This window comes from Anarhichas minor, unplaced genomic scaffold (assembly GCF_050575085.1).
Source record: "Anarhichas minor isolate MPS153535 unplaced genomic scaffold, ASM5057508v1 ptg000016l, whole genome shotgun sequence".
NCBI lineage: Eukaryota > Metazoa > Chordata > Actinopteri > Perciformes > Anarhichadidae > Anarhichas > Anarhichas minor.
Window position 1 is genome coordinate 3,706,496 of NW_027466462.1, and position 22,560 is coordinate 3,729,055.

The 22,560-nt window shown below is 38.1% G+C and overlaps 1 protein-coding gene and 1 pseudogene across 1 annotated transcript in view; one reads left to right on the forward strand and one right to left on the reverse strand.

Moving 5' to 3' along the window:
• Nucleotides 1-1,847: 1,847 nt before the first annotated feature.
• LOC142950638 (Fc receptor-like protein 5) lies at nt 1,848-7,824 on the reverse strand (annotated as a pseudogene).
• A 2,987-nt stretch (nt 7,825-10,811) lies between these two features.
• The window catches only part of LOC142950639 (uncharacterized), a 29,494-nt gene continuing 17,745 nt past the window's right edge, over nt 10,812-22,560 (forward strand). The window contains exons 1-18 of the mRNA XM_076092200.1: nt 10,812-10,845; nt 10,955-11,017; nt 12,532-12,798; nt 13,054-13,137; nt 13,586-13,705; nt 13,844-13,859; nt 13,961-14,049; nt 14,200-14,250; nt 14,510-14,569; nt 19,235-19,324; nt 19,436-19,702; nt 19,904-20,206; nt 20,625-20,885; nt 21,305-21,565; nt 21,808-21,927; nt 22,066-22,081; nt 22,183-22,271; nt 22,422-22,472. Coding sequence (XP_075948315.1) covers nt 10,812-10,845; nt 10,955-11,017; nt 12,532-12,798; nt 13,054-13,137; nt 13,586-13,705; nt 13,844-13,859; nt 13,961-14,049; nt 14,200-14,250; nt 14,510-14,569; nt 19,235-19,324; nt 19,436-19,702; nt 19,904-20,206; nt 20,625-20,885; nt 21,305-21,565; nt 21,808-21,927; nt 22,066-22,081; nt 22,183-22,271; nt 22,422-22,472 — 2,242 coding nt within the window. The remainder of the gene's footprint in view (nt 10,846-10,954; nt 11,018-12,531; nt 12,799-13,053; nt 13,138-13,585; nt 13,706-13,843; nt 13,860-13,960; nt 14,050-14,199; nt 14,251-14,509; nt 14,570-19,234; nt 19,325-19,435; nt 19,703-19,903; nt 20,207-20,624; nt 20,886-21,304; nt 21,566-21,807; nt 21,928-22,065; nt 22,082-22,182; nt 22,272-22,421; nt 22,473-22,560) is intronic.

Consider the following 22,560-nt stretch of genomic DNA (forward strand, 5'->3'; position numbering starts at 1 on the left):
AGGAGTGTTATTTTAAACATGGCTATATATAAATATCATATAAATATATATAAAAAGCACCAATGAAAAAACATTTATATACGTCAATTGTTCTGTAAGTTGTGAAATATACAAATAGTGCAAACAAATAAATACTGAATGGATATAAATGGACTGGATGATTATGTATAGTATATGCATGTATGCATGTCAATATACTGTATGTACAACGTGTAGGATTTATATTGACAGATGACATGCATGCATGAAAATTGTAATATTATAATCTATAATGGGATCAGTAGATGTTTTGGCGTATTCATCAGAGTGACGGCCTGCAGGAAGAAACTGTTCTCGTGTTTTCATTACAGAGTTCTGTGGCGCCTACGAGAGGGATTGTGGGAGAAAAATATATGCGTGTCTTGAAATATATTTGTGTATGTATTCATGTATATTCACATTGATACTGTGGTATTGGCCTGTATCACTGTCATATGTTGTTCACATCACTGAGGCAGGGTGTTTGTGCTCTTTTGGCCGCCTCAACCTTGTAACCTTTTTGACACGCAGGTAAAGCAAAGTTCAATCTTTGAAGAAACTACTTCACAATTGTGTGTATGGGAAACAGGACGCTCTGTCAGGGGGTGAAAGAAATGGGACTGTTAGACAACAATTAGTGGAGCGTCTACCGATGACGGGTATAGAGGAAATCAGGGAATAAGTACACCGAGGGATTATTTGGGTCATTTGAAAGTGTGTGTTTCACCAAATGCACTCTCCACTCACACAGAGCGGAGCAGAGAAGAGACAGGTGAAGTGAAGATGACGTTGTCGGTACCGGTTAAATACGGGATCGGTTGTAAAAGAAACACTCGTGTTTTTAGCTGAGCTGGACCAGAGAATATTCGGTTAAAACTGTTTGTTGATGCTGTTTTGCCCTCATTGTTCTCTGGGAAGTTTAAGTGACTTTCTATGTGGGGTGAGTACTGTGCCAGACCTTTAAATGCTAAAGAAGCAATAGCCCTATTTGGCATTGCAGTAAAGTAATAATTTAGTTTTAATTAAAACTCAACTCATGACATTTGTTCTAAACCACTGTTTTGGAAGAAGGAAATAACAGGAGTAACAGGCAAACCAGCTGTATAAGTGACATGTTCCCTTTTTTAAAGAAGTGCTGTGCGGTGGATCTATTTCATGCCGAAGAGTGATTCATGTGGATTTGGAAAAGTAACTAATAAATATTTGGAAAAGAATCTGATAAATATTTAAAGAAACATCACACATAACAACTTAACAAATACAACTTAAACATTAAAGTGTTTAATTTGAAAACAGAACTTGCTGTGGTGTTTTGACACCTTGCAGAACTATACATTTCTTTAAAGCAGCGGAATGGATTTTGCTTGTACTGTAACTTGCTAAATAGTCTTAAAAACCAACATGAATAAGAATATTGAAAAAATAATGATATGATTGACTAGTGAAGCTACACTAGGCGAGATGTTTACCAATGAAGCAGCTTCATCAGCGTAAAATCACAAAGTTGGGCTGACAAGGAAGAGAAAATCAACAATCCACTTTACAGACTGTAGATTATCCCACTTTTGGTCATTTATTTCAGATTGGACCACTTCAACTGGATAAACTGAACCTCAGCAGCAACAAACAACAATATACATAATAAGTATTAATACAAAAGCATATTCAGCAGAAATCCACAGTGAATAAAATCCAAAGCAAAATGCTGCGCGTGAGCAGCGTTTGGATGGCCGCAGCTGTATAAATGCTGTCAACAGCACTTAAACATGAATGCTGTTTGTCATGTCGTTGTCCACGCTTTTCTTGTTTTGCTGATGATGCACTTCTCTTTATGGACCTGGAACAAATCCACAATAAATACAGTAATTGTTTTTAAATGCATTTGATCATTTAGACGACTATATTGACTACAAGTTGAACTTATAGTTAGATGTACTAGTGTATTTAATAATAACCATTCGATAGTATTTAATTTAATGTCATTTAAATGCAAATGACCCAGTAGCTACATAGTTAAAGTCTTAATATTTGTACCTGCAGTTGAATCTAGATTGACATTACTGTAGTCAGAGCTCTCCGCTGCGTCCTCGCATATTTCTGTGAAAACAATATAATGACAAATAAATCTCCCGTTTACCACACAAAGTATAATTGATGCCAATGTGTACTTTTGGCAATCACGTCTGTGGGTTTGATATTCTGCTGTCCACATACTCATCACATCTGTATTAACAATGAGTGAATTCGTTTTTTATGTTCATGGCGATGGTACTTTGTGTACTCACTCCTCTTTCCCAGAGCTTTGAGCTGAATCTGAGATGTGACATTTCCGTATCCATCTGCCAAGTCACCTGAAAATAGAACGATTATACTGCCTTCAGTTTTAAACACTTACAGCATTTAGGACGGCTCTGCACGATCCAGAGTTTATACTGTACCCCGCCCGGTGATCCCAGAGCCAACGATTGTTTCATAGACACAAACATCACCTACAGGTCAGCAAAAACCATATTAGTCACTTTAAGTCCAAGATATTGTAGAACTTGATTCAGATTAAAAGTTGTTTTAAATATAATAACTGGATATGAACCGTGGAGAAGAGAGGAGTAGAGTTGCTGTTGACTTTCATCTTGGTTGACAGTGTGGACCACAGCGGAGCTCTGATTGGTCCTCTGAGACCGGATGAGCCTGAAACATGTTGAAGCAAACAATTGTGCATAATATGTAAAATCTAGTAAATCTAAAAGTAGTTTTATTTAAGATGAGACGAGAGTGTTGTACCAACCTGTGACAACACGTATCTGCAAAAAAAGAGTAATTATTCATTTGCTTGTTTTTGTTCAGCGAAATGAGCCAAAATTGGTGACGTCAGAGTTCCTCGTTGATTTTTAATAAGCAGAGTGTAATTGATCGATAATAAACAAGAAAGAGGTCTCACCCTTTGACTTTTTGTACCAACACAGTAGCACCAGAGTCAGGAGAACCATCAGTAAGATGCCACTAACCAGCCCCGCGATCAACAGCACAGGAGATGGAGAACTGGACGCTGCAATAATTAAGAATATACGTATTAGTTAACTTCATCGAGTGGAGCACATGACCAAAAGCAGATCAGTGTTTGTATATTTTGTACACATAAAGTTGTACAACATGACTCTTCACTGCAAACTGAACCACATTTGGCTGATAATGATGATTCCACCACATAACTGCACGGTTGTTGATGATTTTTTACACAAATCATAGGCCTTTGTCATGAAAGACATTTTGACACAGTAGGGAACGCACCGCTGTTAATGATCAAATTAATCAGTTTCAAGGTCCTTGGCTCACTGTCACACTGTCTTGGCTTAGTGCAGGGTGTCAAACATACGGCCCGAGGGCCAGAACCGGTCTGCCAAAGGGTCCAATCTGGCCAACTGGATGATTTTGTAAAGAGTGAAAATCGCAGAGAGCTCATTAATTCCAATTTTTTAATAACCTGCTTTTGTCCACTGGGGGTCGCACTGTCCTAATAAGAGTATCACTCCCATCAACTATTATATTCCCCACATGCTTAATTACAGGCTACGTGACACAATGGTGTCAAGTGTAGGCTACTGTTCATGCAGGAGCCGTCAGCGGAAAATGGCATCTCATGGCGTTGAATGTCAGGTTTCCTAAGAAAAATGTAGGCTACTTATTTCTTCACAGAGGTAGACGGGAAGCCAGTGTGCTTGGTGTGCTCACAGCACCTTTCAGTACGCACTGAATATAATAATAAGTGCCGCTATCATACTCATCATGGCAAAAAATATAAGGACTTGCAAGGACAACTGAGAGCAAAGAAGATAAGTGAATTGTTGGTAGGTTTTGAGAAAACAGGAGTCTGCTTTTTTAGTCATAGCCGAGAGATCAGCGAGACATCTCAGGCTGTTCATCATCTGTTTTGTAAATGGATTAAACGTTTTCAGAATGTACTTGTACTTCTTTACACTAGTTAGTAGAAGGGGAAACATTTGGAGCTGCTCTTATTTAAAGGTTATCATGTAATCATTTTACTGGTTTGGCCAACTTGAGGTAAAAGGGGCTGCATGTGGTCGCTGAACGTAAATGAGTTCGACGCCCCTGACTTAGTGGGATAGTTGAAATGGAGCCATCGCCAATGTTATTAGTCATGACAAGTCAAGGTGTCTGCTGTGAAAAAAGGCATATTGGGTGAAATCTGATGAAACAAAAGTCTGTTTTAGCAAAGACCAACACAGACAGGCTGCATCAATCATACTCACATTTTACTGACATCCAACTCTGTTGTGAAAGCTGTCCTGAGTGTTCACACCTGTAGAAGCCTTCGTCTGACTTTGACACTGCAGAGATTTCCAGCTCCGCTCTGTCACTATTTGGGACGAGTTTGTCATTTTTGTAGAAAGTGACGTTGGAAAGTGGTTTTCCTGTCCTCCGCATGCAGCCAAAAGTAACAGAACCCCCCTCTCTCACAGGATGGACGGGGCTCACCAGGATAATGAAATCTGTAAAACCGTTAAATGCAATGAATATGATCGGCCTGACAAATGAATAGAGGAGTGGAGTTTGGTGAACGCTAGCCACATACATTTCTTAAATGGATGGAAACGTGAACACCTCAGTATTTCCAATGCATATGCATACAATATGATTAAATAAATATTAAATGACATGAACGGTCACAACAGAAACCAGATGAAAACCTACAATTTCTAGTGATGTTAACAGCATTGCTGAACTCTCCTGATCCAGACTCACACCAGTGCACTGCATTAAGGAGCCAGAGACTGTAATGGTTCAAGTGGCATGTGGATCCAGTCATTGTCCCCCAGGAAAGGCAATGTGACGGGCGGCCATCCCCAAAAAACCTCATCACTCTCCACTCGGTAGAGTTTCCCTCACAGCTCAGCGACACAGAGTCAGAGGTTAAGTGCTGCACTCTGTCAGGACTCACTGTGAGAGACGCTGCTGAGTGAACATCTGAAAAACAACATTGATGAAGAGTCAAACAAAGAAAAGCGAAATTATAAGATTGAAAAGATAAAAGTTAGTCAGTTAAACTATCCAAAATAAAACTAGTTGTTAAGGCACATCAGGGGGATATGTTTTGAGTCGAGTCTTGAATGTTTCTTCATGCACATCCAATTAAAAGCCAATGTGAGAATTAGGCTACTTTCCAAGATATATTACATCTGCTTTTGGAGAACAGGAAGTGAGAAACAAACAAACCTACCTCCAGACCAGACAAACTTAGTTTCACTATACTGAGTGTAAAACACTGGATCTCCTCTTCCAGCTCTGCACGCATATCCTGCTGTGTGCGTCTGTCCATGAACAATGTAGGAATCCTGTTCAGTACCATCGGTGCTACCAGGTAGAAGCTCATAGATGTAGAGGTGGAGGCTGTGATAACCCATCCAATGATGTCCAAAGGATCTATACATGTCTGATATGTCTGCTGGTTTGGGAACAGCCTTATACCAGAAGAACCTCCATCCTGCAGATGGATGTTCAACACTGCAGGTCAGAGTTACTGAGTCTCCAGGACTCAGCCATAATGGAGACACAGTGAGGACAGGCTGAGGTTTATCTATTGGAGAATGTTTTTTCAGAGTTAATACATGTTTCGATGTGGAATCTAGATTTGTTTGTGGATTACCAGCAAACCAAACTTTAAAGCTTTTATGAATTTTCCGTTTGAATGAAATCAAATCTGACTTACTATAAGACACTGTCAGTTTGAAGGAAATACTCCACCCTGTTGAATTCCGTTGTGCTCTTTTCAGTCTGCCCATACACCAGTAGTCACCATTGTATGATGGAGAAACAAAACTAATCCTGTATTTATTTTGGTTTGGAGGTTTATATGAGCTGGTTACTCCCACTCAGCGTCTCCTCCCTGCATCTCACATCTAAGTGCGATCGTCTCTCCAGAGTAAATCTCAGGCCAGTTGGGTTGCCGGGTCACAGCAGCAGCGTTTTTGACTGTTGATGTTCACCAATCACCAATAAAGATGCAAAAAATGACAAATACAAAAAAGTTAGCATCAACATCAACCAAATCTCAATCAGCAATCTTGGATTCAGAATGGAGTATTTCAATGCCACACTCACCAATTTTGTGAATATTGATTGAATCGCTGTACTCTGTGTAGTAAACTGGGTTTCCTCTTTGCCCAACGCACCAGTAGAGTCCTTCCTGTGAGACACTGATTTGTCCAGTTGAGAGGACGGTAACGTCTGGTGTGGTCAGGGGTTTAGAGGATGTCTCTCCTCTGTACCAGAAGTATGTCCAACCCGATGATGATGATGAAGATGATCCCACAGAGCAGGTCAGGGTCACACTGCCCCCGACAGGAAAGCCTCTGTTGTCAGCACTCAGGTTAGCCTTCGGTCTGTGTGCTGTTCAGTTCAAAACAAAGACATAAAACAAATGGCATTGCTCTCCCTGTGAATTAATCTATTTAAACCAAAATGGACTGAACTGAAGTGGCAAAACAAAAAACACTCAAAAACACTTTAAAGATGCATAACAGTTTAAATAAAGCCCTCTCTTTTTCATTTGGTAATGTCGCTGATATGAGAGGAAGAAGAAACTGTGCACTACGCCCAATTCAACTTACATGAAACTGTCAATGTGATGACCTCGCTCCACTCCGTTGAGGAATACGAGTCCCATCTTTGTTCACCCATGCACCTGTAGTTTCCACTGTCGTTCACCGCAGCACTGCCAATCCTGCACTCATCGTGTGTTGGAATTGTGTCCGAGTTGGGCCTGCTCCATTCGTACTCCCACCCAGTGTTTCCGCCTCCATAAATATCACATCGAACAGTGATCGTTTCACCACTGAAGATCAGAGGCCAGTTGGGTTGCAGGGACACAACCGCCTTGTTGGAAACTGTTCACAAACAGAAAATGAACAGAGGAAACTAGTTGTTTGCCCAATAAATCTTCACGCTGTATCCCTCCAAACTACAGCAGTCACACTCACCTCTTTTCTCAATGGTGACTGGATCACTGTCCTCTGTGAAGAAAACTGGGTTTCCTCTCCCTCCTCTGCAGTGGTAGATGCCTCCTTCTGAGATACTGATAACTCTATCTGATCCACCGTCTCTAATCATCTGACTGTCAGAAAACACAGAGGTTCTTCTGAACCAGTAGTACATCCAATCAGCAGATTCATCCACAAAGCACGTCAGTGTTTTCTTGCCCCCAACTGGTATGGTTCTGCTATCTGCCATTACTGTGGGGCTGGGTTTATGAGCTGTTCATTTGTGTGAGAAAAAAAGGTTTTAGTATTCAGACAGCTGAAAAGATACTAAAGCACAGTATGAATGAAAGACAATCTGACTTACATGATACTATCAGTGAGAAGGCATTACTCCACTCGGTTGAGGAATAGGAGTCCCTTCGACCCTTACACCAGTAGCTTCCAGTCTGTGAAACAGAAGCACTGCTAATCCTGTACTCACGGTGTGTTGGAGGTGTGTTTGAGCTGGTTGTTCTCCATTCATACTCCCACTCAGCGTTCCCTCCTCCCTCGATCTCACATACGACAGTGACCGTCTCACCAATGAATATCTGAGACCAGTTGTGTTGCTGGGTCACGACGATCCTGTTGGATACTGTTTACACCAAAAATACACAATTAACATTCAAACAGAAATAAACAGTCAACAGAGAAAACCTTATGGGCTGGGTTGCACCAACAAGGATTTATTTAATCTGGGATTAGATCTAATCAGAGTTTAGCAAAACTCCAGATTTAAAATTAGGCAGAGCTCTGTTGCAAAATTACTCATCTTTGTTTAGTAAATCAAAGTCTAAACCAAAAATTTAATTGGGTTTGATCATGATGATGGCTTACCAACAAATAAATAAATAAATGCGTTGGTGTGCAGTCGGAACCTAGTTAGTAGGCTTTAAAAGAGAAGGGAAACTTGACAAAACGTTACATTGTTTGCTAGCGAGCAAACAATGCGATGTACATTTGCAATGTACAATTGCGTTGTACATTTCTGCAAACCACGGATACGTTGAATGTCGACGTTGTTGCATTCTGCCAGAGCAAGTGACGTAGTATATCAAGTGACTGTTAATGGAAGTTATGTGATATACTGAGGAGTATAACAAGCAAGACAGTCCACTAAGGGTGGGTAGGAGGACTTCTTAATGGGTCAAACAAACATATGACTTTCACCCAGGAGACCGCTGTTTGTGCCCAATGTGAAACCAAAGGTGAACACTTTACTTCACTAGTTTACTTGTTAGGGATATTTTGTTATGTTGAAATGTTACGTTGTTACGTTACGTTGTTACATTACGATAAATTGTTACATTACATTGTTACATTAGCTGTTACATTAGGCTGTTACATTACGTTGTTACGCTACGTTGTTACGCTACGTTGTTACGCTACGTTGTTACGCTACGTTGTTACGCTACGTTGTTACGCTACGTTGTTACGCTACGTTGTTACGCTACGTATCATTATGTTGTTACATTACGATACAAACCATGATGTTATTTTTACCTTAACCAAGTATTTTTGTTTCCTAAACCTTTCCAATTGCTTCACAAAGTTAATCAACGTTTCGAGGCTGTTATGAAATGCATTTGTAGTGGCAATCTTCCCTCCGTCCGATAGTCCACATTACCACTACTGTTACAGTCTGTGTTTGGCAATAAGCTTGACGCGTAATGATTCTTCAAAGGCAGTAGCTTCATTTAAAAAGGTTTACTCAACAAAATAAAGGCACAAGAAACATTCTTTGCTCAACTTGTCACAGCGTTAGCGCAACGGTCAAAAAAAACTATGTTGCTCCGCAGACTGAATAACCTCAACTGAGGGCTGTTGGCTGTGACGTAGTCAGTAATGCAACTAAAGGAGCATTTCCACATGCTTGTTACACAAATCACTTAAGACATCTTATCAAGTCTCATATGGCTCTTACAGCATTTATTAACTTATTTTTTGGTCAGAAACGTCAACATTAAAGGCAGGGAGTGGTTTGCAGAAACGTACAATGTGAACATTTTTTCTGGCGACTGGGTCGGCAGATCTATCTTGAGCTAAAAATTGCAAAACCAGAAAATTGTTTAATTACCTTCAGCATGTCCACAGTAGAGGAGTGTATTCAGCACTATAACAAAGATAGATAACGCATCAGACTCAATATCAAACTGGCTTAACTATCAAATATATAATAAACAAAGGCATTCAAGAACAGCTGGAGTTTGACAAACATCTCACACTCTGTTCTTCTCACTACATTTCACTAAATCCGTCATTCAAGCAAAGAAAGTCAGTGATGTACTCACAGGATAATGACAGCGCACAGAACAAAGTGAGCCCCATCCTCACATCCAGCAATGACACTCCATCACTCTGCTTCTGAAGAACAGAGAGACTGAAACTGGAGCCAGAAGAGAAAAGGAGAACTGTGAGGATAAGAGGTTACATTTCATACATATCTGAGACCAGATGTTCTCTACATCTCCTTTTTCTGATTTAAGCGCTCACACCACATCACTGGATTTAGAAAAATAACAAATTATAACAGACAGGAAGACATCACATGGTGCCTGCATGTTAGACAAAACTAGAATTGCACTAAGTAGTGAATAATAATATTAATAATTAATAGAGTGCTCTGTGCAGACAACATTAGATCTTTTTTTGTCCCTTGTAACTTCGCCTTAAACATCGTAAAACATACAATAATCACTTGGGTACCAAATCTTTTTTTAATTGTTTCTTGCTCCAACTAGATTATTGCAAAAACAAGCCAAGGCACAGCTTGTCAGGATAAGATAATTCAACTTCACTTCCCTTTCACATCTACAAAAGGTGTTGCTTGATGACTTAGACAGTGTCATCATCAGTAACACAGGATGTTTCTACACACGGCAACGAATTACTGAAGGAAAATTATGAACAATGCAATCAATATAGTATGTATTTATACTGTAAGTTACAATGCTTACCAATGGAAATCATTGCATTAAAAACAACTGTTATTATTGTGGTTTTGAATGCAAGTATTCCTGGTGGTGCGGGGTTTTTTTTAAATGAGGAGGAAGATGACTAAATTGGTTTCACAATTGCAAATTTAGTGAGAAAAACTTGCATTTCCTGTTTGCAAGAGAGCAACATATCATTTGAAGGGGCTTGAAAGACTATACAACTGAACATATAAGCCAAAGTAGATGTGCATGAATAAAATAAGATGTAAAAGCTCAACCTAAACTTATAATGACAACAACTTTTTTTTTTTTCCAACAGCTGCACATTAAAAAAAGGTTTGTACTGAACTGTTTCCTGTATTTTCAGAGCCTCCGATTGAGTCACATGACCTACAGGTCAGTGAGAAAACAAAGAAAAGTCAACCTCGTTGCATGGTTTGAATTTAAACATCTTCATGCAACATGTTGACATACCTGCTTGATTTAGTTGAACAATGTTTAACATGCAGCAGAGGGAACATTGTTTTAATGTTAGAGAGCGTTGGAGAAGTGAACATGCAAAGCAGAAGGGACTAAAAAGCATTAAATTCAGCATTAAATGGGAGGCTGACCGTGGATAAGGGAGGAAACATGCTGTTGAGTTGCATCGTGGTTGACTGTAGCAGAGCCTTGATTGGTGCTCAGAGACTGAGCTCAGAGACACCTTTCCTTTACACTGATGATGATTGCCAGCTTTTATTGTGAAGGGAAGATGTGCCAAAAGGTTGATCCAAATAATTTAAAAATAAAAAACTGGCCCAGCAGTGAGAATATAAAATATGACATGCAAAGAAAACCTGCAACACCAAGTGGAACATGTAGGTGTATTTATGGAATGCTATATTAATAAATAGTCATATTTCTTAGATATGTGCTATTAGTGTGCTGTGGTCAGACCAGTGTGTTCGTGTGAGCTTTGTCTGAAAGGGAAGGAAGTTAAACTGAAGAAGAAGGTGGAGAAAACGTCCAATCCAATGCTGCGTTATCAAAGTGTGAAAGCCACATCAGCATCACTCAGAAGCAGAGTGACAGAGTGTCAGTGCTGGATGTGAGGATGGGACACACTGTGTGTGTGCTGGGGCTTTTCTGTGAGTACTTTGTGTTTAAATCATAGTTTTCATAGATAACACTTTTTATTTTAAACAAATGATGTTAATAGTTTTTGTCTGTTTGATGATGAATGATGAAGTTTCAAACTTTATTTTAGTGCTGAATATCCTCCTCTACTGTGGACACGCTCAAGGTTTTTATACACTTTTCTTTCTTTTCATATATTCACTCAAGTCAATTCTCCACCTACGATCAATCTTTAACTATAATAATAACTATTTATGTTCTGTTTATTTTCATTCATTTATGATAAATACAACAACAAAAAACCACTCTACTTTTTGCATTTTGTGTTTGTTTCTAGATGTTTTGCTGTCCGTTGAGCCAAACCGGTCCACTTCATTTACTGGAGAGACTGTTACCTTCATATGTGACGTGAGTGAAGGAGAAGTCACTGACTGGAATTACTCACTCATGAGGAATGGTCGTACGTTGTTCCCCAACAGCTCAGATAAGAGATTTACATCACTACCTCTAACTACGGGCTACAGTGGTGAATATCAGTGTGTTGCAGCTCACAAAAGCTCATCAGATGTTATAAAAAGAAGTAATAAAGTCTCTCTCACTGTATCAGGTAAGTGATCACAGTTTAACCATCATGACCAAGTTCACTAAAAACACTTGTTTATTTATGATTCATGTTGATATGATCAACCTGTTTGACAAAGTGTTCATATAATATAATGTAGTGATAATGTATAAATGTTAACTAGTGTAAGATTCAGAAACCTTAAAGTTTGACCACTGATGGTGTTCAGACAGCTGTATAACCTGTAATCCTGAGCTTTGTTTAAAGGACCAATTATCACATCATCTTGATCATTACAATAAAACAAAGAAAGATGGACAGAGTTCAGCTGTTTACATGAAGACATTTATATAATAATAATAATAAGACAAACCATCCAATATTTTATCCCTTTTGAGAAACGAGTCAGTGATTAATTAGTGATAACATTAATGTATCAAACAGAGCAGGTGAGTGTGGCGCCTCCTTCAGGGGAAATGTCCTCATTACTTAGTGAACCTGTTATTATTTATTACAGGAAGAGTGACTTTGACATCTTCTTCTGTCTCCAACTTAATGTTAAATTCTAATTATGTTAAAACTTAAATCACTGATACCTTGTAACATTGTTCTTTAATTAAACTCAACTTTGACATCTTCTTCTGTCGGATCACTTATTGAAATAGACACAAACCGTCAAAACACAGTTGTGTCATCCATTTTTAAAAGTGTGTTTGTACTCACTTTAATCCATGTTGGCTTCATTTAACCAACAACTTTAGTGATATGAAATACTAAATGCAGAAAAAGTATTTGTGAATAAGGATTCAGACTAACACTAAACACTTTGTTTTTCTAACTGTTCTATTTGGGGCCTGATGATCAGGAACAGTCACAATCAGAGCTGTTGTGACTCCGCAACCTAACTGGCCTGAGATTTACTCTGGAGAGACGATCACTCTCACATGTGATATAAAGGATGGAGGAGACGCTGAGTGGGAGTATGAATGGAGAACAACCAGCTCATACACACCTCTAAACCCAAGTGGCTCCATGATTAGACCATCACTCAGTGGAGACTACTGGTGTAACGGCAGACTGAAAGATGAACCCTCTTTAGCAGCATGGAGTGATAGTTTCACAATTAAACCTGGTAAGTCATCATTTCAATTTTACTAAATGTTGACAAAATATTATAAATGTTAGTTTGGTTAATATATTTTAAGACGGTGTACCTTGCAGGACACAAGCAGTGCATGTAATCCACCAAGGACTCATCATCACACGTCTTTATTCTGTGAAATCTCTCCAACAGATAAACCTCATTCTGTCCTCACTGTGTCTCCATTATGGCTGAGACCTGGAGACTCAGTAACTCTGACCTGCAGTGTTAAACATCCATCTGCAGGATGGAGGTTCTTCTGGTATAAGGCTGTTCCCAAACTGTCAGACGACTCCTACATCTCTGAGCTTCTACCTGGTAGCACCGATGGTACTGAACAGGATTCCTACATTGTTCATGAACAGACGCACACAGCAGGATATGTGTGCAGAGCTGGAAGAGGAGATCCAGTGTTTTACACTCAGTATAGTAAACCTCAGTTAGTCTGGTCTGGAGGTAGGTTTCTTTTTTACTTTTCCATTATTGTACAGTGGAAGAAATGAACTTATTGTGGTGACATTTTCCCTGAAAAACCATCAGATGAGTTTTCCAAAATTGTTGACCTTCCTTTTCATCTTCACACACAATTTGTTCTTCGCATTAATTACAAACTTTTGACTTTAGAAATCTATAATCCAATCTTGTACATTTGGTGACGTGACCAGCAGTGAAAGGTAGACAGTATGTGATCGAGGGTTTATGTAAGTGTATTTGAGTGTATGTGTTCTAATACTTGTGTATCTCTTCATGATTCATGTGTATTTGTATTTGTGTGTAGATGCTGGAGATCCAGCAGCAAGCTCTGCATTTCCCGTGCTGTTGGTTGTTGGTCTGCTTTGTGGAGTTTTACTGATTATTCTCCTGCTGCTGTTTCTGTATCGCTGCAGAAAGTCAACAGGTGAGATCTTTTCCTTCTCATATTAGATTGATTACACTTAAACAAGTCAAAGTCACAGATGTAAACACATGTACTGTAGTGACAATAGAACAATGTGTAGTATAAAGACATGTAACAGCAAATGCCTTTTTCTTACAGATTCAAGCGTCATGAGGTTGGTACAACACTCTCTTCTCTCATTCTGAACATAACAGCACTACTTCACATGTTCCTCATTAGATCCTCTGTATTTACTTCATGTTTTGGTTCCACCAGGTCTCAGAGCACCAATCAGAGACCAGCTACAGACCACATGATCAACCAGGTTGAAACTCAAGACGGACATTACGCTTCTCTTCTCCACGGTCAGCTTTAATCCTGATTCATTTCATCATTCGTCATTAACTCTAAACCTAACATTTCTATTTCTGTTAACTGTTTCAGAAGATTACAGAATTCATATAATGTGTTTAAAATGATTGACATGACGTGTCTTGATTCTCACTGCTCTGTAGGTGATGCTGTTCTCTATGAAACAATGAGAGGCTCTAAAGAACCTGAACATGGTACAGTATATACTGTGTTCATCACAGAGCTGTTAGAAATACTAGAATAAGATGAAGTGACTGATTGACACAAAACACAAAGATCTATGATGTCACAGATTCTGTGGTTGAGCTTAAAGACATTGATTGGTAGAGTGAGTACTTTTACTTCATGTCACTAGAATAAGATGCAATAGTTGAGATGTGTTTGTAGGCCAGCAGTGCTTAAATAAAGGAGAGGAAATGATCTCTTCATGCGTTCATCTGATCCTTCTAACAGGGACGAGTAATGAACCAGAGGACAGCGTTTACTCAAACGTGACGATGGGAACAGCTGCAGGTACAGTCAAGTACAACAGACTTTGTACTACCACTTTGAGTGTATTTCTTTATTACTACCACCAGGAGTCAGCAATGGTCAAATACAACACTTACAGTGAATAAGATGAGCTTCAGTTGGCACCACAATAGATAACTGTGTTATAAAATAATCAGCGACAGTAAAGTGTTATAACACATCTGTAACTCTTAAATAACCTTAAATCTCTTTTCCCTTTGCTTTTCTTCCAGATCAATAAAAACATCTGCATGGACAGAACCACTGGAATGGACGACAACATGAAAAACCACATCTTGTGTTTTTGTGTAATTATTGTGTGAACCTCTGCTTTCCTTATATGAGACAGTATTTTGTACAGTTAACCTGTTAGCACATCATCTAAAGGAAACACATCATATAGCTTTAATATTCTGTTTCACTCGGTGAAAGGACTTCAGATTATTACATATATTCAAATATTAGTATTGAGTGTTTACTTTATGCTTTCTTCTTCTTTGGTACAGTCTCTTTGTTTGTTAAAGCTCTTGTAGACAACTTTGAATGGAGGCTGGTTTAAAAAGCTGAAAACAGACAATCAGTTAGAAATCTTCGATCTTCAGTACGTTGGTGATAGTGAGGATATAAAGTCATCCTCTCTTTTAATTTTGATGAAAAATCTTTACACATTTAATCTGTATTTGGACAACGTATTTGTCCGACATTGAAGTTCCTCTCTGCCTTTTTAAACATGTTTGACAGGTGCTGTATGTGTTTTAGTTTCACCTGGATGGATTTATTACGTTTTGTTATGTTTGACCATTTTATGCATCAATAAACTTCCAGCACTGAGCTGTCAGCATGTTTCTGACTGACATTTATTTGACTAAAAATGATTATTAGATAGGGTTACTAGGAACATATGTCCACATCACATTAGTAAGTATGTTGAAAACAAGTAAAATGTCCCTTTAAAATACTTTCTACACTACAGTTAAGTGTCTTAAAGCTGAATTAATATTATGATCATGATATTATATTAAGAAGAATCTGTCTGCAGAATAAACCCCATCACACACAGTGCAATCAAAATATATCAATGGAAATCATTGTGTGACAAACAAGCTGTTATCATTGTGGTTTTGACTGGTGGTGCCAGTTTTGAAAAAAGAAATGAGGAAGAAGATGGCCGAAATCAATTTCACAATCTCAAACTTATCGAGAAAAACTTGCATTTCCTGTTTGCAAGATTGTAGAGCAACGTATCATTTGAAGGGGCTTGAAAAACTATATAATAACATTTAAGCCAAAGTAGATGTGGATGAATAAAATAAAATGTTAAAGCTCAACTTAAAGCTCAAACCTGTAATGTTACTTAGATTCAATTGAATCCAAGATTGGTTATAAACAGCTGAATACAAACCGGTTAGATACAAAGAGCACAACACAAGATCTTTGCCTTAACATGTAGAGTTACAGAATTCAGCTTTTAGCAATTCTGTAACTTGGACAGATACTTTAGGTTCTTAACAGATTGTAAATATGGAAGTGCATGTGGACCTCTAAAGATATAACCAGAGCAGGATCACCTCAGCCGACCTCCGTTGTGTGTCTGATATTAGTAAAGCAGAGTAAAGACGTCTTGCTGCTGACTGCTTGAACATTAACAATAAGGTCTTTTCATGCTGTAATCTTTGCCTCCCTTGTTTTGTGTATGATGCACTTCTCTTCATGGACCTAGAACTATATCCCAAAAACAAAATCTAAATAGAAAAACAGAGAGATGAAGAGGTTTCACATTATTTATATGTCATAGTTTTCTTAATAAAGCAGCATTGAGAATATAATATCATAAAGGTTGTTCCCAGTTAGGCCTCTAAATAAACAATCATCTTTAGTTTCCTCAAATTGTTTTTGAACACTCAAACAAAGTCAACTTCTCGCTTCCTCTTTAAACAGAGATGTGCACATTTACACCACAAGTTTGTCAGATGGCAGATATCGACAAAAACAAGATAACAGCATGCTTTCTATTTCACAATATGCATGACTTGATATTATTTAAATAACATGCACTCATATTAAGATACATATGAACTTGGGTTTTATTTGTGTAATTGGGGCCTTTATTGCTGTTGGAAAAAAATACTTCATTGCAGGAATCTAGTCACTTTGGATCAACGTCCTAAGTAATTCTTAATGATGACACTCTTTTAAAAATATAATATAATGCAAATAGAGTTGTATATCATCTAGGGTTGTACATTAATGTGTATAACCTTGGCTGAGTGAGCTCTCCACCGATTTATCTAATGAAATGATCATATTGTGTAAATGTTTCACAGTTTAAAAATATATATATTTATAAAGACACAATGTTAAATTATATTTTGCATAGTCACTGTTTTTGTTGAGGCCTTTTAGCTTAATCAGAGGAAATATAAAACCTGTCTCATCTGGAATTACATTTTGTTACTTCCTTACATTTTGCTATATTGGTTATAATTACATAAACTTAAGTACATTTTTTTTTCCAACAGCTGCACATTAAAAAAGGTTTGTACTGAACTGTTTCCTGTATTTTCAGAGCCTCCGATTGAGTCACATGACCTACAGGTCAGTGAGAAAACAAAGAAAAGTCAACCTCGTTGCATGGTTTGAATTTAAACATCTTCATGCAACATGTTAACATACCTGCTTGATTTAGTTGAACAATGTTTAACATGCAGCAGAGGGAACATTGTTTTAATGTTAGAGAGTGTTGGAGAAGTGAACATGCAAAGCAGAAGGGACTAAAAAGCATTAAATTCAGCATTAAATGGGAGGCTGACCGTGGATAAGGGAGGAAACATGCTGTTGAGTTGCATCGTGGTTGACTGTAGCAGAGCCTTGATTGGTGCTCAGAGACTGAGCTCAGAGACACCTTTCCTTTACACTGATGATGATTGCCAGCTTTTATTGTGAAGGGAAGATGTGCCAAAAGGTTGATCCAAATAATTTAAAATAAAAAAACTGGCCCAACAGTGAGAATATAAAATACTACATGCAAAGAAAAATGTGCAAGTGTAACATGTCGGTGTGTTTATGGGATGCTGTATTTAACAGTCATATTTCTTATGTGCCAATAGTGTGCTGTGGTCAGACCAGTGTATTCGTGTGAGCTTTGTCTGAAAGGGAAGGAAGTTAAACTGAAGAAGAAGGTGGAGAAAACGTCCAATCCAATGCTGCGTTATCAAAGTGTGAAAGCCACATCAGCATCACTCAGAAGCAGAGTGACAGAGTGTCAGTGCTGGATGTGAGGATGGGACACACTGTGTGTGTGCTGGGGCTTTTCTGTGAGTACTTTGTGTGTTTAAATTATAGTTTTCTTAGATACAACATTTTATTTTAAATGACTGATGTTAATAGTTTCTGTCTGTTTGATGATGAATGATGAAGTTTCAAACTTTATTTCAGTGCTGAATATCCTCCTCTACTGTGGACACGCTCAAGGTTTTTATACATTTTTCTTTCTTTTCATATATTCACTCAAGTCAATTCTCCAAATGCTACCATTGTTTAACAATTTATATTTCTGTGTTCTGTTTTTTAATGTATGATAAATACAAAAACAAAACACATTTTACTCTTTGCATATTTTGTTTTGGTGTCCATTGACAAAAACTGGTCCACTTTATTTACTGGAGAGACTGTTACCTTCATATGTGACGTGAGAGAAGGAGAAGTCACTGACTGGTATTACTCACTCATGAAGGATGGTCATACGTATCCCTCCTACAGCTCAGATAAGAGATTTACATCACCACCTAACTACAGAACACAGTGGTGAATATCAGTGTGTTGCAGCTCACAAGATCTTTGCATTTGTTAGAAAAGAAGTAATAAAGTCTCTCTCACTGTATCAGGTAAGTGATCAAAGTTTAACCATCATGACCAAGTTCACTAAAAACACTTGTTTATTTATGATTCATGTTGATATGATCAACCTGTTTGACAAAGTGTTCATATAATATAATGTAGTGATAATGTATAAATGTTAACTAGCGTAAGATTCAGAAACCTTATGATCATAATCTTGATCATTAAAATAAAACAAAGAAAGATGGACAGGGTTATGAATATTTTATCCCTTTTGAGAAACGAGTCAGTGATTAATTAGTGATAACATTAATGTATCAAACAGAGCAGGTGAGTGTGGCGCCTCCTTCAGGGGAAATGTCCTCATTACTTAGTGAACCTGTTATTATTTATTACAGGAAGAGTGACTTTGACATCTTCTTCTGTCTCCAACTTAATGTTAAATTCTAATTATGTTAAAACATAAATCACTGATACCTTGTAACATTGTTCATTTAATTAAACTGGTTCACTGAAACAATGAACTAACTGTTACACAGACAAAGATGTGATGCTAGAAACTCCTGCATCCTCCTTGTTTGAAGGAGAATCAGTGACTCTTCACTGTAGACATCGAGGTCAGAGAAAGGAGAAGAATGCTGACTTCTACAAAGACGCATCACTTATTGAAATGGACACAAAGCATCAAAACACAGTTTAAATCAACATTTCTCTAACATCAGATGGGAGCTCTTACATGTGTAACTTTGAAGACGAAGAATCTGAACCAATAAAACTGAAAATAGAACGTATGTAGTTTACATGTTATATAGTTTTTATATAGTGTCTCAGGAGGAGGAGGAGTCTACTGGTGCAGAGGAGGAAGAGGAGACCTAGTTTACTACTCAGAGTACAGTGATCCAGTCGCTAAAGAACTAAATAGTTTAGTTGATATGAAATACTTAATACAGAAAAAGTATTTGTGAATAAGGATTCAGACTAACACTAAACACTTTGTTTTTCTAACTGTTCTATTTGGGGCCTGATGATCAGGAACAGTCACAATCAGAGCTGTTGTGACTCAGCAACCCAACTGGCCTGAGATTTACTCTGGAGAGATGATCACTCTCACATGTGAAGTAAAGGGCGGAGGAGACGCTGAGTGGGAGTATAAATGGGGAACAACCAGCTCATACACACCTCTAAACCCAAGTGGCTCCATGATTAGACCATCACTCAGTGGAGACTACTGGTGTAAGGGCAGACTGAAAGATAAAACCTCTTCAACAGATCAGAGTTATAATTTCACAATTAAACCTGGTAAGTCATCATTTCAATTTTACTAAATGTTGACAGAATATTTTAAATGTTAGTTTGGTTAATATATTTCATCACGGTGTACCTTCACACCTGTTCTACACATTTGTAGACAGAAAAAAAGGATGCAGGACACAAGCAGTGCATGTAATCCACCAAGGACTAATCATCACACGTCTTTATTCTGTGAAATCTCTCCAACAGATAAACCTCATTCTGTCCTCACTGTGTCTCCATTATGGCTGAGACCTGGAGACTCAGTAACTCTGACCTGCAGTGTTAAACATCCATCTGCAGGATGGAGGTTCTTCTGGTATAAGGCTGTTCCCAAACTGTCAGACGACTCCTACATCTCTGAGCTTCTACCTGGTAGCACCGATGGTACTGAACATGATTCCTACATTGTTCATGGACAGACGCACACAGCAGGATATGTGTGCAGAGCTGGAAGAGGAGATCCAGTGTTTTACACTCAGTATAGTAAACCTAAGTTCGTCTGGTCTGGAGGTAGGTTTGTTCAGACTTTTCTATTCTTGAACAGTGAAAGAAATGAACTTATTGTGGTGACATTTTCCCTCAAACAGCATCAGATGAGTTTTCCAAACTTCTCTCTAGAACAGAATAGTGTTGTTGGATCTTGGACTGAATTTCAACATGAGTGAATCTCTTGACCCTCCTTTTCATCGTCACACACAATTTGCTGTTCGCATTTATTCAAAACTTTTGACTTTGGAAATCCATAATCCAATGTTGTCACTTGTCAATACTTCAAACGTTTTCATCTCATGATTCATTTTTCTTCTTGATCCTTTGTTTCTATTCACCAACAAATAAAAACATAATAAACCTACAGGATTATTTTCATTGTGCTCTTTTTAATCTTTATTTGTTGTGCTTTGTTTGTCCTTCATTATGTGTTTTTCAGATCTTCATCCAGCAGCGTCTCTCTCAGTGAGTCCTGACAGAGTTCAGCACTTCAACAAAGACTCACTGTCACTGAGCTGTGAGGGAAACTCTACTGAGTGGAGAGTGAGCAGGTTTTATGGATATGGTTACGTGTCACACTGTTCTGTCTGGGGAACAATGACTGGATCTACATGCAACATGAACCGTCACTGGAAGAGTGGAGTGTTCTGGTGTGAGTCTGAAACACAGTTCAGCAATGCAGCCAACATCACTATACAGAGTGAGTTTTAATTTATTTGAAAGATTTTTGTTTCTGAAGTATTTCTACATTCTATTATAAAGTGTTTATTGTGAAGGTGACTGGTATTAACCAAACTTCTTGTCATCAAGAGTTTAACTCAATATTTAACAAACGATTCAACAAGCTTAGTTTGTTCCAGTGTCATTTCTCAGTATTATCCAATAAAATGTCTTTGGGATTCACTCTCATCTTCATGACAACAGACATCCTCCATTTATATTAAACCAGGAGTAGCTGTAGAGCTATCTGGCTCCAGCTTGGGCAGTATTAGTTCAGCTGCTGTATGAATCTGTATATTAAATTAAAAACTACAGAATGTCTTCTCATCATTGTACGTCAGCTTGTTCAACCAGCTGATGTTTTTGAGCCAAACTTCCTGTTCTTTGATCTTGTTACAGACGGTGATGTCATCCTGGTGAGCCCTGTCCGTCCTGTGACTGAGGGACATTCTGTCACTCTTGGCTGCAAGTTGAAGACAGAAAATGTTCTTCATGATGTGGATTTCTATAGAAATGAGAAACTCATCCCAAACCAAACCAGAGGGGAGCTGAATATCTCTGCAGTTACAAAGTCAGATGAAGGCTTTTATAAATGTAGAGGAAGGAATTCAACACAAGGTTTGAATCTGACGTCAGCAGAGAGTTGGTTGTCAGTGAAATGTGAGTATTATTAAAAACTGTATATTTTTGTAATCTGTGTTACAGTCTGAGGTAGAAAAGTTATAACTGAACTAGAAGTTGGTTTTATACATTTTCGTATTCATAAAAATACAAATGTGACGTGACCAGCAGTGAAAGGTAGACAGCATGTGATCGAGGGTTTATGTAAGTGTATTTGAGTGTATGTGTTCTAATACTTGTGTATCTCTTCATGATTCATGTGTATTTGTATTTGTGTGTAGATTCTGGAGATACAGCAGCAAGCTCTGCATTTCCCGTGCTGTTGGTTGTTGGTCTGCTTTGTGGAGTTTTACTGATTATTCTCCTGCTGCTGTTTCTGTATCGCTGCAGAAAGTCAACAGGTGAGATCTTTTCCTTCTCATATTAGATTGATTACACTTAAACAAGTCAAAGTCACAGATGTAAACACATGTACTGTAGTGACAATAGAACAATGTGTAGTATAAAGACATGTAACAGCAAATGCCTTTTTCTTACAGATTCAAGCGTCATGAGGTTGGTACAACACTCTCTTCTCTCATTCTGAACATAACAGCACTACTTCACATGTTCCTCATTAGATCCTCTGTATTTACTTCATGTTTTGGTTCCACCAGGTCTCAGAGCACCAATCAGAGACCAGCTACAGACCACATGATCAACCAGGTTGAAACTCAAGACGGACATTACGCTTCTCTTCTCCACGGTCAGCTTTAATCCTGATTCATTTCATCATTCATCATTAACTCTAAACCTAACATTTCTATTTCTGTTAACTGTTTAAGAAGATTACAGAATTCATATAATGTCTTTAAAATGATTGACATGACGTGTCTTGATTCTCACTGCTCTGTAGGTGATGCTGTTCTCTATGAAACAATGAGAGGCTCTAAAGAACCTGAACATGGTACAGTATATACTGTGTTCATCACAGAGCTGTTAGAAATACTAGAATAAGATGAAGTGACTGATTGACACAAAACACAAAGATCTAT